At 47.2% G+C, this 18,042-nt stretch overlaps 1 protein-coding gene across 3 annotated transcripts; it reads right to left on the reverse strand.

Moving 5' to 3' along the window:
* Positions 1 to 798: 798 nt before the first annotated feature.
* Tnfrsf9 (TNF receptor superfamily member 9) lies at positions 799 to 15,734 on the reverse strand. 3 transcript variants are annotated; one of them, XM_021161152.2, is made up of 7 exons: positions 15,620 to 15,734; positions 14,576 to 14,680; positions 12,800 to 12,937; positions 12,141 to 12,210; positions 10,814 to 10,941; positions 9,684 to 9,818; positions 799 to 1,035 (listed from the first exon to the last, which is right to left on the reverse strand). In XM_021161152.2, exons 1-7 carry the CDS (start codon positions 15,717 to 15,719, stop codon positions 938 to 940), a joined length of 774 nt encoding a protein of 257 aa, XP_021016811.1. In that variant the 5' UTR covers positions 15,720 to 15,734; the 3' UTR covers positions 799 to 937. The 3 variants fall into 3 exon arrangements, with proteins under 3 accessions (XP_021016811.1, XP_085694475.1, XP_021016813.1); XM_085838349.1 differs by having other exon boundaries at positions 9,684 to 9,815; positions 15,620 to 15,721; XM_021161154.2 differs by lacking the exon at positions 9,684 to 9,818 and having other exon boundaries at positions 15,620 to 15,721.
* Positions 15,735 to 18,042: the final 2,308 nt, after the last annotated feature.

Below are 18,042 nucleotides of genomic sequence, written 5' to 3' on the forward strand. Positions count from 1 at the left end.
CATGTCTGCCCATGGTGGGCTGGAAGGCTGCGTTCTTACTGTGAGTTCACAGGTGTTCCCACCTCACAGTGCTTTGTCCCTTTCCTACATGGCCTGTTTATTGATAAGCCTGACACAGAGGAAACAGGAGAAGCAGGCCCTTGAACTCCTCTGAAGATTCCCCTCAAAATCTGACAGGCTTTCTCCAGACAGGGATGCATGGGTCTCCCCCTTCAGACAGTGGAGGTGTCATTATAGTGAGTGAGAAACCAAAGGAAAATGGGGTAGGGTAATATACTGCATCTTATGGCTATTGTCATGCATCATATTTTCACACACATACACACACGCACACTGATTTTACAGTGATTTTAACTGGACCATTGGTCTATGAGATCCAACTGAAACTGTCATTTTCTCAAAATATATATGTATATGTATATGATGTATATTGTTAAGGAGAATCTAGAAATTGATCTTCCCACAGTCCTATTAAAAATGTCAAGGGCTTAAGTAAAAAAAAAATTAAGTTAAATTTTAAAAACTGTCCAGGGCAGGGCTGGAGAGCGGACTTGGTGGTTAAGAGCACTGGCTGCCCTTGTAGAGGACCCAGGTTTGATTCCTAGCACCCACACGGAGGCTCACAGCCATCCATAACTCCAGTTCTTATGGAACCAACCCTTTCTCTTCTGATCTCCTCAGGCATCAGGAGTGTCACACACACACACACACACACGTGCATACAGGCAGGCAAAACACTCACACATATAAAATTTAAATTAAAAAAAGGTAAAGACAAATATATTAGCATTAGAAGAGACTTGGATGAGGTGTGCGGGCCCACACATCATCTAGGATGGTAAGAACAGGGTGGGGGGGGGTTGCTTGTGCTGTTCCGCAGGATGGTGGGGTCCTAGTGCTTCTCGGTTTCGGTCCACACATCTCCTAGGATAGTACATCACAGCTCGTAGCCTCCTCCTCCTCCTTCTTCTTCCTCTGGAAATCGGCAGCTACAAGCATCTTCTTCTTGAGCTGCTCCAATGGCCTTCTTAAATGCTAGAAAACAACAGATACAATGTAACAGACACGGCTGCCGACTGTCTCAGTTTGCTACATGAGTCACACCTGTGAACATTCCCGACCCTAATGTGAGCAAGCTTACAAACCAGGTGAGGGCAGGTATGAGCTTTCTAGAGATAGCTTATTTTATTTTACTGTATCTTTATTTTTATTGTGGTTTGTTCACAGACAGGGTCTCACTCTGTGGCCTCGCTGACTTACAACTCTCCCTGTAGAGCAAGCTGGCCTTTGACGACATGTGATGGATGATCCGCCAGATCAGCCCCCCCCCTCAGGAGCTGGAATTACAGGCACACCCCAATGTGCCAGGATCTCCCCCCCCATTTTGGCTTTAAAAACTATCTCCTATATTTTATAAAATGGCTTGAAACAAACCAAACAAAGCTTGAGCCCAGTTCACGGTGGCCAGAAGCACAGCCCACGCCATGCTGCAGGCACAGTTGTGAGTTCAGTGCAGCAGCCCCTATTTTATTCTCAAGAGTGTTTCAGATTTTCATTTCTTTTCCATGAGATCTGTGGCACACGTTTAAAGCTGCTCACTAGTTCTGTCTATGAAAGCAAAGAACTGATCGGTGTAGGGCCACGGCCCCGGCACCTACGGCTCTGCAGCTGCAGCTCCGGGCTGTCACATCTGCACTTACAGCTGAGCAGCCCCTCCAGCTCTGGTTCTTTTAAACCTAACAAAAGGCCCCATTCCAAAGCCACATCTTCTACGTCCTAGATCATATTTTAAAGGGGAGGGGGGAGGGAGAAGACTGAGATAGGCTGCTGGGATATTTGTTTGTAACTGTATCCAAAATCAGCCAAAATAATAAGTATTCACTTCAGGTAGGAGAGTCCATATGTTCCCAGATTTGCTGTTCTATACTGTCCAAAACTCCAGACATAACCTAGGAAACAAACACAAGGTGACTGGAAGGCAGAGAGGAGAGGGCAGACTGGCCGGGAATCTCAGGGCCTCAGAAACAGCACAGCAGTAAGTTGCCTGTGTTTTCCCGCTGCCTCCGATTCCCAGAGGGGGGACAGGAAGAGCTGAGAGCTCACGGATGCCAGCACGGAGGTCAGGAAAATCCTGTTCTCTCCAGGTACAGGGCCAGGGACAGAATAGCCTGGCAAGATGGGAAACTTCTAGACCAGTGGTTCTCAACTTCTGGGTTGTGACTCCCCCAAGGGATCAAATGACCCTCTTACGGGGGTCACCTAAGAGCATCAGAAAACACAGATATTTACATTACAATTTATAACAGTGGCAAAATTTAAGAGTTATGAATAGCAGTGAAAATCTTACTCTGGATGGGGGGGGGGGAGGGTCACCACAACATGAGGAACTGTATTAAAGGGCCGCAGTGTTAGGAAGGTGGAGAACCACTATGCTAGACAACCAGGGAATCATCACAGCACAGGCCAGGGCCAGTCCGAAGGCCCCAGGGCAAGGGCTGGGGAGAACATTCACTGTCACCCTAGGTCCAGGGCCACTTGCTCTTCCTTGGAGGAAGCTGATAGAGCCTCAGCCTATACTGCCACCCCTGGAGGCACCCCAGTGCCAGGTCAGTGGAGGTCATCTGACAGCAGTGCCTAAGTGTGCCTTGTCCTCTAAGCCAGGGTAATGTCATCTGAGGCCTGAAAGGATCCGCATACAAAGGCAACAGCAGGCCCTCCTCCAAGGAGGCTTAGAGCCGAACCCCTGGGAGTGGCCTCGGGGAAAGTCTGAGAAGACAGAAGGTTTACATTAGACTCCACATCTCCTAATGCGATGGGTCCAATGCAGGATCCCTAAGGCAAGCAGGAAGAGCTCAGTTAGAGAAGATACGACCGACCCAGTCACAGATGCTAAGATAAGAAAACGTCCAACAAGCAACAAGGAACACATCAGAAACACAAGGGGAATGAGTAGACAGAGAGCTACGTGCCGTGGTGAACGGCCAGACTCCCAGCTGCTTGGGAGGTGAGGTAGGATGCTGCTTGAGGTCAGGGGTTCAAGACCAGAAGGGACAACAGAGTGAGACCCCGAGAGAGAATCAAAAGGAACCCAGTGGCTATTTTAAAACTGAAAAATTATGATAACTGAAAATTTAGGAAATCGATGACTATCTTCACAGTGGAATGAGGGGAGCGGATCAGGAAATGTCATCATTCGATCCACAGATGGACGGACAGACAGATGGATGGACAGACAGAGCCTCAAGGACATGTGGGGGCTCTGATGAGAGATCTGAACTGACATCACTGTAGCGTGGAGGGCGGGAGAAGGGAAACAGGGCTGAATGGTTTAAAAAGCATTTGGAGAAATAATGGCTGAATCGCCACCACCTGCCTCAGAGCTGGGAAAAGGCAAAATCTGCAAGTTCTAGAAGCTGGCTGAACCTCAAACCAGAGGGGTCCAGGAATCCACACCACATCACAGTCCGAGCTCTGAAGACAAAAGGCAGAGAAAAGTCTTGAGAGCGGGGAGAGACGCTGGCCATGCGACTTACGGGGAAACTCACCGGGATAACAGCAGATCTCTTATCAGAATCCCAGAGGCCAGCAGGAAATGCCTCCCACCACACAGAAGGGGAAATGTTGCCCTATTTACAGATGGCATTGTGGTCTACACAGAAAATCCCAAGGAGTCTGCAAAACACCCCTTGACCATGGGAGTGTGTTCATGAGAGAGATGGGATAGAAGCCAGTTTCACAAGCACACCGCTTGTACACATAATGAACACATGATCTAAGGCACTATGTCATGTCCAGTTGTCTAAAGAAAAGAGGGGGTGGGACTGGAGTGCTGGACACTGCTGGCTCACACCTTTAATCCCAGTAGATCTCTGATTTCAAGGCCAGCCTGTCTATATAGTCCCAGGACTGTCTGGGCTACACAGAGAAACTCAAAAACAAACAAAAATTCCAAGAGCCTGGAGAGATGGCTCAATGGCTAAGAGCACTGACTGCTCTTCCAGAGGTTCTGAGTTCAATTCTCAGCACCCACATGGTGGCTCACAACCATCTGTAATAGATTTGATGGCCTCTTCTGGTGTGTCTGAAGACAGCAACAGTGTACTCACATACAGAAAATAAACAATTCTTTAAGAACGAAAGCAAACAAACAAAGGACTGGGGCTGGAGAGATGTTCAGTGGCCAAGAGGGCTTTGCTGTTCTTGCAGAGGACCTGAGTTCAGTTCCCAGCACCCAGGTCAGAGAGCTCACAATCTCCCACTCCAGGGTGTCTGCCTCCGATACACACAGCATTCACGTACACAGCCACATATATACATAGAGAAGCTTTAGAAAAGGACTTTTAAGAAGACAGAGGCCATAGTTCGGTGACTAAGGTGCTGGCCACCTACTTATGAGGATGTGAGTTCGAAACCCTAGAATCGCACAAAATGGCCACGTGAGCATGGCAGCCTGGCTGTAATCCCAGACGTGGGAGGTAGAGAGAGGAGACCAGATCCTCAGAGCAAGCTGGCTAGCAAGCTCGGCCATATAGGTGAGCTCTAGGTTTGATTGACAGATCCTGCTTCCACGAAAAAGATGAAAAAAAAAAAAATCAAAGATGATTCCTGACACCAAAATAGGGCGTCCATGGGCACAATCTCCCACACAGGTATGCCCAGATGTGTGCAAAAATACACACACACACACACACACAAAGAAGGGGGGCAGTAAATACTCAGGCCCAAATCTTAAAAAAAAATAAATGCATATAGGACTTATATATTGTAAATTATAAAATATCGGTAAGAAAGGAGGAAGTGTAAATGAAGAGCCACACTAGGTTCATGGAGAGGGACAGCTAGCGGGAAGATCCCGCAGATTTCACGACACCTCCATCAGAGTACCAGCTGCCTTTCTGTAGACACAGATAAGAATCTTATAAAGTTTACATGGAGCCCGGCGTGGCGCACGCCTTTAATCCCAGCACTTGGGAGGCAGAGGCAGGCGGATTTCTGAGTTCGAGGCCAGCCTGGTCTACAAAGTGAGTTCCAGGACAGCCAGGGCTACAGAGAAACCCTGTCTCGAAAAACAAAAACAAAAACAAAACAAAACAAACAAACAAACAAAAAAACAGTTTACATGGAACTATAAAAGAAACAGAATAAACAGCTAAAACAAACCTGAACAGGTAAAATGGGGCGGGGAGGGTCCTCTACTCTCTACCCAGTTTGAGACTGATATTGTAATCACAGTAATCAAGACTCTATGATGCTGGAATAGACACACAGCTGTAACAGAAGAGAGGGACTCTGCCCCCTCACAAGAGCCGCCAATAATCAGGGACTCCGCCCCCTCACAAGAGCCACCAATAATCAGGGACTCCACCCCCTCACAAGAACCGCCAATAATCAGGGACTCCACCCCCTCATGAGCACAGCCAATAAAAATGTGGGTAGACAGAGAAGGGAGACTTTTTTTTTTTTTTTTTTTTAGTAACACTGGAATATGGCAAGCACAGCTCCCTAGCCCCGAAAAGAAAAAGTCTCGACCTTAAGTTCTGACACTTTATAGCTAGCTAACTCATAGCTTTAAATGTCAAACACAAAAGTGTAAAACGTAGACACTACCACTGGGGGAAAGTCTCAACCCTTCAGACCCAGGACGTAGGGAGGGGTTCTTAGATGTGGACTGGCGAGGTAGCTGGGCGAAAAGCACCTGCTGCTGAAGCTTGAGGGCTTGCATTTGATCCCTGCGAACCACGTGGTAGAAGGAGAGCACCTACTCCCACGGATACTCCTCTGACCTACACACATGCACTTGCACCTGACTGCCCATATACACTCAAGCCCCGACATGCATTCCACCATACACACACATCCATACCCCTCCCACGCACACACTCATGCCTCCTTACACCTCCTCCTCTCATACATCCAACACACACACACACACACTCACACGGGGAGGGAGAGACATAAAACTATTTTTCCTTTAGGAAAAAAAAAAGTCAGTGCTCTATTTACATGTACACCTACACACCAGAAGAGGGCATGAGATCCCATGACAGGTGGTTGTGAGACACCATGTGGTGGCTGGGAATTGAACTCAGGACCTCTGGAAGAACAGCCAGTGCTCTCAGCCAGAGGAGCCATCTCTCCAGCCCCATTAAGAAAATATTTTGAAGCCAAATCCAGTGATGAGACCAGCATTCCTATGGCAAGATGGATGAGAGGCAGAGACAGGGGTGGGGAATGGGGGTGGGGTCGGGGATGGAGACTTGAGTGCTAGCTAGTCTACATTGCTTGGTGGATACAAGAGAGACTCTGTCTCAACCAAGTGGAGGAGAGAATCTCCCTTTGCAGGTGGTCTTCTGATCTCAGCACACACACAAAGTAAACAAAAGCGAACTCAAAAACATCTGACTCTCCGGTTGCATTTATCTTAAGAGACACAAAAACTTACCCTACATTAAACCTACCCATAAGCATCCATAGATGTAGGGGAGGGTTGTTGTTGGTTTTGTTTGGTTTGGGTTGATTGTTTTACATGTAAGAGTAAAATATCACGGGGCTGGAGAGCTGGCTCAGTAGTTGAGCACTCGCTGCTCCTGCAAAGGACCCTAGATCAGTTCCCAGCACCCACACAGTGACATATCACTGCCTGTAAGTCCAGTTCCAGAGGGTCTGGACTCCACATATCCCTGCGTGCATTTGATACACATAAAACTCATGCAATTGTTTTTGTTACAAATTAATTGTAACACATTAAATAATAAATAAACTTTTTAAGCAACTAGGAGTTAAAATGGAAACTAGATGAGGGGGCTGCCAGAGAAAGGGGGACAGGAGTGGGGGCTGAGGAGAGCCAGTGGGGCCAAGACCTTGCTTGTGGATAGTCTGGGGGCATTTTGTTTGCTTGCTTGTTGTTGAGTCTTGTGATCTAGGGCCATGAACCCGAGAGCCTCCTGCTTCAGTCTCTCTCATGCCGGGGCTCCAGACCTGCACCCCACGCCCCACTTTACAAGCTGCCTAGTTCAGTTATGTTACACGAATCTACACAGCTAATAAAGTGACTGACAGCTATGTGTGTTCACCCCATCAGTGTCCTGGCCTCGTGGTGACGTTAGGGTCTCATGGATGCCATGTGACGCTATCCTGCTCTTTGTGACTTTCTGTGAATGTGTAATTATATAAAAACGAAAAGGTTTTTAAAGCTTTTTATAAAATTGCAGGTCAGTCATTACTAATTAATACCTTGGAAGACATGTTCACAGAAACCTTGTTGGCTCTCTGGGAGGGGGGTGTCATGCTGACTCTTTTGGTAGCTTAGAGGGCTGAGCAGGAAAGAAGCCTGGGCAGGAGAGAGAACGACCAAAGAAAAGGAACAGACATCTACAGCTGGGGACATGCACGGTGTCCCCTTCATTGATAAGGAAAGGACAGGTGGTCCGGCGGGAAGACTTCTCAGCGTAAGAAGTCCAAACAGCCAATCAAATGTAAAAAGGCAAAAAGGCAGCTAACGTCAACCATCATCAAGGAAATGTAAATTCAAAACACAATGAGCTCCTCTTCCCCACCCACCAGACAGATAAAAATAGCGCTGCCCCGTTCACACGGAAGCGGAGCAAGTGGAGAACTCTAAGCTCTCTAAAGAGGCATCCAGTACAGTCCCCGCCCCGCCTCCCCCCCCCCCCCCCAATCATTTCGGAAAAGTTTGACCTACTGCCTTGAACACGACCTCAGTTCCTTGTTCCCACATCCCCCCGCCACAGGTTAAAAACAAACAAAAAACCAAAAAAAACACAAATAAAGCTTGGGAGATGATTCTCTGACTAGTGAACAGCAAGCACCCTTACCCTGCTGGACCACCTCTCTGGTTCTAGCCTCAGGCTTATACAGTGCGCTTGTGTGCCTGTGCGCATGCGCGGGCGTGTGCCTGCGTGCCAGATGACAACCCGTGGGAGTCAGTTCTCTCCTACTACCCAGGGTTGGAGCTCAGGTCATCAGGCTTTGCAGCAAGTGTCTTAACCTACTGAGCCCTCCTCAAATATTTTAATCAATTTCAACACCTCTGTCCACTCTCATTTGAAGCTGTAATTTTGCCATCTGGATGCTCTTTATCTCTGACCATCTTGTGCCCTCATCCTGTCTTTCACAAAGTCAGAGCACAAGCTGCCCCATCTTGGACCATAAAATGCGAGTAGACCCTGAAAGCTTTTGTGTAAGGTACTGACTCAGTGCCAGACACTAGCTTGATTCTTCACAGCATCTTATTTAGCTTATGAGTGGGTGAAATCCGCCTCTGAAAGCGTTTGTTCACGCCTAGCAGTCCATCCTACACTCCCACACCCTCCAGTTCTCCCTACTTAAGTGTAGACCTGAGCCAAGGCCGAGGCTATCTATCATCCAGAGAGGTAACGCTGGGTGAGTAGGGTGGTGTTCTGTATAGCGGTGTGCATGCATTGACATGTGTGCCCAAGTGCACATGTGTGTTGGAGGGCAGAGGTCCACCTTTGTTTGCTTGCTTTTTTTTTTTTTTTTTTTTTTTTTTTTTTTTTTTTGTGAGTCTGGGTCTCTCACTAGCTCTGATTTCACCAACTAGGTGAGGCTGGTTAGCGCGTCCCAGGGACCTGCCTGTCACTGCCTGCACTGTGTTGGGAGCACGCCACTGCTTCTTACATGGATCTGGGCGTTAGTGTGTCTATGTGTAAAACAAACACTTCGCCAACTGAGCCACGTCCCCCCAGCCCCCGCTTCTGAATAATGTTCTTTTCCGGTTCTTCCGTGCCACGGGCACAGGCTGACTGGGTGCCCACACTCACATGGGCACAGTTATCTGGGACTGTGGCATATGTGTCTGATGTCCTATCTGTACCCACTCTGCACTGTGGGGCAGAACAGCTTCCTCAGCCCTTGCTCCAGCTATGCCTCCCAGCACCAAGTCACAACCACCCCAACTGTGTCACCAGACCCTTGGCTACTTTGTGGGTCCTTTTTCTTCCTTCCTTCTCCACCCCTTCACTTCTTCCAAGCCCCTAACACCAGATAAGAGAGAGAAAAAAGAATAAAATGGGAGGGGGGGCAATGATATCATTAGACTAGGGGTAGCAAGTCCCTTGGTGCAAATATGATCTTAGCCTAATTTCTTCTCTTCACATCCTACTACTTAACAAACCCCTTCTAGCAGGGCTCTATAGTTTATATAACCTTTGAAAAGTCCCCAGAATTCCATATATCACACACTTGCGGAAACCATCTGCAGCTGGCAAAATCATGCCCATGTTAGAGCACGAGGCAAATTGTAGACAGCTGCTGCGGACAGTCTGAAGCTGCCCCATATCCCACACCTGGGATTAAAACAAAAACACATAATATTCCTGTGTTTTTAAAGAAACTAAAAGTCTCGCTATACAACTGCCTCCAGGTATTGCCAATATCCTTGTGGGAACAAGCTTGTTCTGGCTTTGCAACCATGGGCTAGCCAACTGTATGCCCATAACTTAAAAAAAAAAAAAAAAAAAAAAAACAAATCTAAGCCTGCAATATGGATCGGTGAGTAAAGGCATTCCCACCACACAAGCTGAGGACCTGCATCCATCCAGTCCCTGAAACAGGAAGACAGCACATTCCGAAGAGAGATACTGTCCTCTGACTCCAGAAGTGTGTCCTGCCTGCCCCCACATCCCATGCTGTGTTGGCCTTACGTTGCTTGAATATGTGGGGGAATTTCTTTCCGATCCATTTGGGCACAGAGAACAGGAGAGTAATGAAGATCAGGACCAGCAGCAAGGTCGATGTCAGCGCCAGGAACAAGGTAAGGACCTGCAAGGAACGCCCTCCTGAGGGAGCAAGGAGACAGATGCCACAGTGGTTGGTGAGCACAAGCTTGGTTGGAGCTCACCCTGGAAATGCATGGGCTCTGGGGAGGCAGTGCCCAGGCACCCCCACCCATAACTCAGTAAGATTATGACTTTACTGTCTTTTGTTTGTTCTGTTTTGTTTTTGAGACAGGGTCTCATGTATCCCAGGCTAGCCTCAAACTCCACGTATACCTGAGGATAACCTCAAACTCCTGCCTCTGCCACCAGAGTGGGGATCATAGGTATATGCCACCATGCCCAGAGTCATACAGTTCTGGGGAGGGAATCCGGGGCCTTTCCAGCATGTGAGGTAAGTACTCTACCAACTGAGTCACAACCCAAGTCCTAGACCTTAGCAGCTTTTAAAAATGAACCCAAAAGTGGCCTGGAGAGATGGCTCAGTGGCTAAGAGCACTGGCTGCTCTTCCAGAGGTCCAGAGTTCAATTCCTAGCAACCACATGGTGGCTCACAACCATTTGTGATGGGATCTGATGCCCTTTTCTGGTGTGTCTGAAGACAGCGACAATGTAGACATTGTACTCAGATGTAAAGGCTTTACTAGAAGCCTGCGGAAACTAAGCAGCCTGCCCTACTAAACCCAGAGGAAGTGTGAGACCTGTCAGTTCCATGGACTTGGCCTTTGTAAAGGTATATTACCTGTGTGGGACAAGGGTCCCAATTACTGATTACTGACTTAGTAACAACGTCCAGGAAACAAGACAGTGCAAAGAGGATGGTACATCAGAACTGCCTGCTGTGGGAAGAGCTGGGAGACCCAGCAGTGTCCATGGAGTCTGAATGGACATCATGCGGTTGTTTGGTGAGGTTCTTGAAGGGGTTAAGAAAAGGGTAGCCCCTTTTTATATAGCCCAGGCTATCCTGGAACTTGCCAACTTTCTGCCTCAGCCTCCTAGTGGAGCAATTCCAGTTGTAAGCTACCATAGCTGCTCATGAACAACAATTAAACAGTCACCTGGTTCTCCCTCTGGAGCAGTCACAGAAGTGGTGGTACCGGGAGAGAAGCTGACCACAGGGGGTCCACAGACCACGTCCTTCTCCGTGGTCCCGATCTTAAGCACAGACCTTCCGTCTAGAGAGCAGCTTAGACAGGTCAAGGGAAAGGAAAGAGAGCAGATGGTTATTTTACAGAGCAGCACAGTGAGAAACTTTGTATCCAAGTGACTCGGTGGGCGGGCCTGGGCTCTCAAGCAGGGAGCAGATGATGTGAGAAAGTACCAACAGGTAGGTACCAAGAGGCTCTCTGCCCTCCACCTGTCTCCCTCACCTCCCGGTACACTAAACTTCACTCACTGCACCTCCCATCAGGGCTCCTCTCTCCCCAGCCTCAGGAGCCACATATATTCCATCTTACTCTATTATAGCCAAGTTCAGCCATTGTGGCTCAACATGTTTTGACTCATGAGTCTCTCAACCCTTTTCCTCGAGTTCTTGCTCCTTTGAGTGACTTGGGCACATGTGGGACACTAATAGGGACAAGGGTTTCCAGCAGCACCATTAGACAATGCAGGCGTAAACCTTGGGTCTGTACTTCGGAGTGACTGTCAGGAGATTTATAAAGCCTACCTAACTATGCCTTGGTTTGCTCAGCAGCTTAAAATAAGGGCAGCCTGTGCTCCCAGGAGTGGGATAAAAGCAAACGAACAGGGACACAGGCTCATGAATAGCAGCTGTTATTGTATCACCACCATCATACAGGATTTTTCCTTCTCTTTAGATTCCTGTTCACACCCCATTTTACAAATACTAACTTGGACATTCTAATCAATTTAAGTTGAAAGAGCTTTAAAAAAACACATTAGTCTGTTACCCACCAGTACACTTGTTAAACATTATAAACATATAACTGAAGTAGTAAAAGAGGGTCATTAGGGGTCCGTATGACTGCCAGCTTGCCTTCACAACCTCTGAGCCATGCGTTCCATGCCCAGACCCCTGTTGTCCTAGGTAACATCAAGCCTCACCTGGACCAGTGGCCACCCCCAGAGCCCAGCGCCAACCTTGCAAGCCCATGAGCACACCTGGACCCTTTCCACTGCCTGTGTCCCTCCAGTGGCCAGCACAGCACAGACGTGTGTGCTGGAGACAGAAGGCTCTGCACTCTACCACACAGAGAATAGGTTCTGAGGAGATGCCTGTATTCACACAAACTTCTGTAAGCACAGAGTTTCCATGTCACCTAGGGGTTGTCATTGCAGGTCGTCATTCCAGTGACAGTGCCCTTCTCTTTCAGTGTGTCCCAGGGTCTTTGTGCTATAAGAAAAATGAGAGTGTATACGTACTTCGTCCAGGGTCGACAGACGCCAGCACCGTTCTGGTCATTAAATGTTCCCAAGCTGCAGTTTTTACAACCTTGAAGAAAGGTTGAGAATCAGTAGAAGGCATTTTCCATCTCTCAGCTTTCCCGGTGATGAGCAACTGCCTCAGGTCATTAGGTCAACCTGCACAAACTGCTCAGTGGTTATTTTGAAGATTTGTTTAATTTTTTTAAATTCACATGCATGTGTGCATGTATCTGTATGTGCACATGATCACGTGAGTGCAGACACCCACAGAATGAATGCAGAAGATAGCACCATATCTCCTGGGGCTGGCATGGCAGGCTGCCGTGAGCTACCTGATGTGGATGCTGGGAACTGAACTTGGGTCTTCTGCAAGGGCAGCAGTCTCTCTGAAGCACCTGATTAATGATGCTTGCCCTGGAAGCCTGGGAGAGTGCATGTTCAATCGATTCATACGGTGCTCATCTAAACCATGTACAGATCCATGGCTCTGATGACTAACAAAATGTCCTGATTTCTGATTATTCCCATTTATGGAATAAGCACTAGAGTGGAATGAAATCACCTGTTGGCAACACTTCTGTGTCTCTCTCTGTCTGCTGCTTGCTGTGTTCAGGTTTACAGATTTGTGCCTGCTGGGTGGAGAGAGAGCAACCTACCCTGCTCCGTTAGCTGCTGGCCGGGCCTGCAGTCCTTTTCACACCTGGTGCACTGTGGCCCCAAGCAATGGAATCCCTCCGTGCACTCACACTCCGTGTTGTGGGTAGAGGAGCAAGACTTCTTGAGCCTGAAATAGCCTACAAAGCCCCAGCTCCGTGTTACCTCTAAATTCAGGAAGCAAGTCTCTGTTCTTCAGTTTTGTGTGTGTGAATATATACACATATGTATATATACACACATATACATCATATACACATATCATACATATACATATACACCATATGTACATATATACACATACATATCATACACACATATATACATCATATGTACATATATACACATATTCATGATATATATTATATATACATCATATACACATATACATATGCATCATATACACACATATATATCATATTACACATATACATCCTATATATACTCATATATGTACATACATATCCATGATTGCTCTCCATATGTTAGTGACATTATAACTTTAGAACATCATGTTTGCCTGTTTACTTTCTTTTTCTGTTTTGAAATAGGGTCTCACTGTGTGGCCCAGACTAGCGTTAAACTGAAAATCCTCCTGCTTCAGTTGCCTAGTGCTGGCTCTTTGTGCTGTGATGCCTGGATCATACTGTTTTATTTTCAATCTCGACTACAATATTTTTACGCTTTGCTCATTGAAACCTTTTCTTGGGCTGGTGGTGTGGCTCAGTGGTGTGCCAAAGCCTTGGGTCCCATCCCACCTCATAAACCAGGCATTCTCAATCTGTAAGTAGCGATCCCCTTCAGGGTTGAATGACCCTTTCACAGGGGTTGTCTAAGATAATGGGAGAACACAGATGTTTGCACTATGATTCATAACAGTAGCAAAATTACAGTTGTGAAGTAACAATGAAAATGATTTTATGGCTGGGGTCACCACAACACAAGGATCTGTATTAAAGGGTTGTAGCATTAGGAAGGTTGAGAGCCACTATCATAAGCTGTGTGGTGGTGCATACCTATAACCTCAGCATTTGGACAGAAAGTTGGGGTGTTTAAGGATAGCCTGGGATACATGGGACTTTAAAAAAAAAAAACAAAAAAACACAATCCAGGCATGGTTGTGCACACTTTTAATCTCAGCACTCCAGAGGTAGAGGCAGGTGGATCTGAGTTCCAGGACAACTTGGTCTATGTAGTAAGTTCTAGGTCAGCTAGGGCTACGTAATGCGATCCAGCGTCAAAACAAAACAACAAACAACAACAACAAAATGCTTCTCACATCAAGTGAGTATTTGCTCTGTTATTCAAAAAGTTCAGCAAAAAAAAAAAATGATTGTTATTGCATGAAAGAATTTTACCACACCTGGCTGTGGACAGAGGCATTAGCACACCTGTGAGGCTCAAGCTTTATCAAAAAAATCGGTTAATAAGCAGGGATCAAAGCTTAACTCTGCCCAGTGGTCTTTTTTTTTTTTTTTTTTTTTTTTTTTTTCTGAGACAGGGTTTCTCTGTATAGCCCTGGCTGTCCTGGAACTCACTTTGTAGACCAGGCTGGCCTCGAACTCAGAAATCCACCTGCCTCTGCCTCCCAAGTGCTGGGATTAAAGGCGTGCGCCACCACACCCGGCCTGCCCAATGGTCTTAAAGATGAAGATGTCTCCCCTCTAAAGTAAACCTCCAGACTTGGGAGGCTGAGGGACGGGAGTCACAGGTTCCAGTCTAGCCTGGGCAACAGCAAGCTCTCCTTTCCAGCCAGACAGAGAGACAGACTGACCTACCTTCACACACTCTGCAGATGTCACAGCTCGGCTGTCCGCCTCTACTGGAGAAGGTACTTGAAGGGCACTTCTTGCACACTGGATTGTATTTTCTGCAGAAAGTACCTGTGAGAATTGTCACGGGCATTGTGTCTGACAACAAATGACCAGCTCTCTCAGCACTGTGACATTTTCGAGGATATCAAAATAAATATTCTGTCTGTCCTCCTGGCATCACAATGACTGGCATTTTAGGACTGCACACGTTTGCAGGGTGACCCTCAGCACAGTCCAGCAGCCAGGAGTAACAACATATAAATACCATGACAAAGAAAACTCAGATGGCAAATTGACAAGGTGGCAAGGTTAAGTGAACGAGTGGGGTCCTCGTGGCTGCTTTGTTGGATTCAACAAGCTTTTAAAAAAAAAGATTTATTTATTATTATTATATCTAAGTACACTGTAGCTGTCTTCAGATGCACCAGAAGAAGGCATCTCGTTACGGATGGTTGTGAGCCACCATGTGGTTACTGGGATTTGAACTCAGGACCTTGGGAAGAGCAGTCAGTGCTCCTAACCAAAGTCATCTCTCCTGCCCCCTCAACAAGCTTTTGCAAGGGAATGAGTAGCTTCAGTCCAGGTGTGCAGGTTGGAATATGTGGCCCCTGTGGAGTGTCACTATTAGGAGGTGTGGCCTTGTTGGAGTAGGTGTGTCACAGAGGGCATGGGCTTTGAAGTCTTTTAATGCTCAAGCTCCACCCAGTGTGAAAGAGAGCCCCCTCCTGGCTGCCTGCAGAAGACAGTCTCCTCCTGGCAGCCTTTGGATCAAGATGTAGAACTCTCAGCTCCTTCTCCAGCACGAAGCCTACCTGGTGGGAAGATTCCATGCTTCCCACAGAGATGATAATGAACCAAACCTCTGAGCCTGTAAGCCAGCCCCAATTAAATGCTGTTCTTTATAAGAGCTGCCTTGGCCGTGGTGTCTCTTCACAGCAATGGAACCCTAACTAAGACACCAGGCTAACCGAACTGAGTCTTCAACAGTCATGTCACTTTGGCACTTACCAGGCTGACAGTTGTCACAGGAGTTCTGCACGGCTCCCACCTTCTCGGAGCCCACTAGCAGCAGCACAGTGACCACCACGTTGTAACAGTTGTTTCCCATCGTGAAATGTCACATGCACACGACACTAGCAAAGGAGATTCCGAAAGCGTTTCAGTCAGATGAGTGGCTGTCTGGCTGCTGCTGTTGCTTGACTGACAGCATGCTTGCTAAACAGGAGCCAGTGTGCAGAAACCCGGAGTGGTAGTGGATGCTGTAACCCCAGCACACATGAGATGGGAGCGGGAGGAGCAAGAGTTCAAGGTCATCCCTGACTGCAGAGAAAGTTCCAGGCCAACCTAGGCTACATGAAACCCTGTCTTTAAAAGAGGGGGATATCTCACAAGAGTCATTCTGTAAACGATAAGCAGGGTGGGGTTCCCTTCCTGAACTGTCTACACTATCAACCATACTTAAGCATTCCCGCAGTGTTTTAAAGAGCAATTAAGACTGGGATATTGGGGCTGGAGAGACTGCTCAATGCTTGAAAGCACTCACTGCTCCTGTAAAGGACCCAGGTTCGATTCCCGACACCATACTGGGAGGCTCACAGCTGTCTATAACTCCAGCTCCAGGGAATCCTATACCTCTAGCTGTCTGCACTCAAGTGTCCAAACATACAAATACAATTTAACATTTTAAAGTCCTTTAAGAAAAAACTGGGATACTATGGAAGTACAAAGTTCAGAGTTCTACAGCAGCCACTGGCTTTGCACATATCTGCAAAGCCCAAGGGTGAAATCTCATATTCTTCACAAACACAGGGACAATGAGAACAGAAGCATTAGAACTTTCAGAGTGTCCGTGCTGGCATCCAGATTGCAGCCATGCTGCCCCTGAAGCAGAGTCCAGATGGCCAGTGCCATCTGAGGGGTCCCCTCAATGAGAGGAAAGCCTGTGGCTATCGCCCTGGTTTTTTTGTTTTTTGTTTTTTTTTTTTTTTGACTGAACATTTAATTGGGCTCATTTTAAAAGACCCCTGTTAATTTACTGTCAGAGTTTCTTTCTTTTCTTATTTTAAAAAAGATTTATTTATTTATTATATATAAGTACACTGTAGTTGCCTTCAGACACACCAGAAGAGGGCACCAGATCCCAGTACAGATGGTTGTGAGCCACCATATGGTTGCTGGGATTTGAACTCAGGACCTCTGGAAGAGCAGTCAGTGCTCTTAACCACTGAACCATCTCTCCAGCCCATTGTCTGGGTTTCTTAAGCACAGACCTGTGCTTGAGATTTGAGGGTTGTAAACAAACAAACAAAAAAAAGGCAATTAAAAACAAATTCTAAGGCTGGTGCTGAAGCTCAGGCGGTGAAGCACCTGCCTAGCATGCATGGAACCCTGGTATCAATCAGGTACAGTAGTAATCCTAGCACTCAGGAGTGGAGGCAGGAGAATCAGAAATTCAGGGTCTGGGTATACAGAGAGTTTGAGACTAGACTGGGCTACACAAGACCCTGTCTCAAGAAAAAGAAAAAGAAAAAAAGAAAAGGGGGGAAACCAACTTCATTTTTTTATCTTTATGTAGTGGGCTATGAGATAGAAGTTATAAATTACAAGGGAAGAACAGCCTAGAAATCTGCACTGGAGCAGTCCGTCCTCATTTCTCTAGTCCCCCACTAGTCCCAAGCAGACAAACCTTGCGATCTCAGGGCAGCGAGGAGCGTTCTGCTTCCTTGGCAGCTCGGTGAGGTTCTGCCGCTCTACAAGACCACAGGTCAAACACAGGACCTGTGACTCAACTGAGCAGGGCCTCCTGGGAAATCCCCAGCTGCTCTGTGAGGTGGTTTGTCTCCTCGCTACCCTCAAAATCCCCAGAGCTTCAGTCCCCACTCAATGCCACTCTGAAGGGTTTCTTGGAATCAGCTGTTGACCATTAGGACGTTTCCTGGACGACTTTAGGAAACAGACTTGGTCACTTATCACAGTCCTTCATCCGTGCAAAAGTTTTCATGTGTCCTTAAGATACTGAAGACTTAAGGACTGAGACCGACCGAAGTGGTTTTTGTCACAAATCATCTCCTAACCGTAAGAACAGAGAGACAGACCTCCTAAACCCAGCACTGAGCTGCACTGTGGAGAGTGCCATCCAACCCTGGAAGGGACCCCAGGAATTTGTCTCACCAGTATTACTATTAGGGTGCCATTATGCAAGTGAGAAGGCTCTGGCTGTGTGTCCAGGCAAAGGACAGCAGGGCAGGATGTTCTGTGATGTCTGTGAGTGAGTGTGAGAGATTGGGGAGAAGAAAAACTGCAGGGTGGGAGATAGGTGATGTCGCTGAACAAGGTGGAGATCTGTGAGTAAGTTTTAGAGAAACGTTAAATTGAGTGGAAAAAAAAGAAGAACTGGAAGAGGAGAAAGAGGGAGGAGAGGGTGAGGAAGA

This window comes from Mus caroli, unplaced genomic scaffold, assembly GCF_978045245.1.
Source record: "Mus caroli unplaced genomic scaffold, Mus_caroli_1 scaffold_6, whole genome shotgun sequence".
Lineage (NCBI taxonomy): Eukaryota > Metazoa > Chordata > Mammalia > Rodentia > Muridae > Mus > Mus caroli.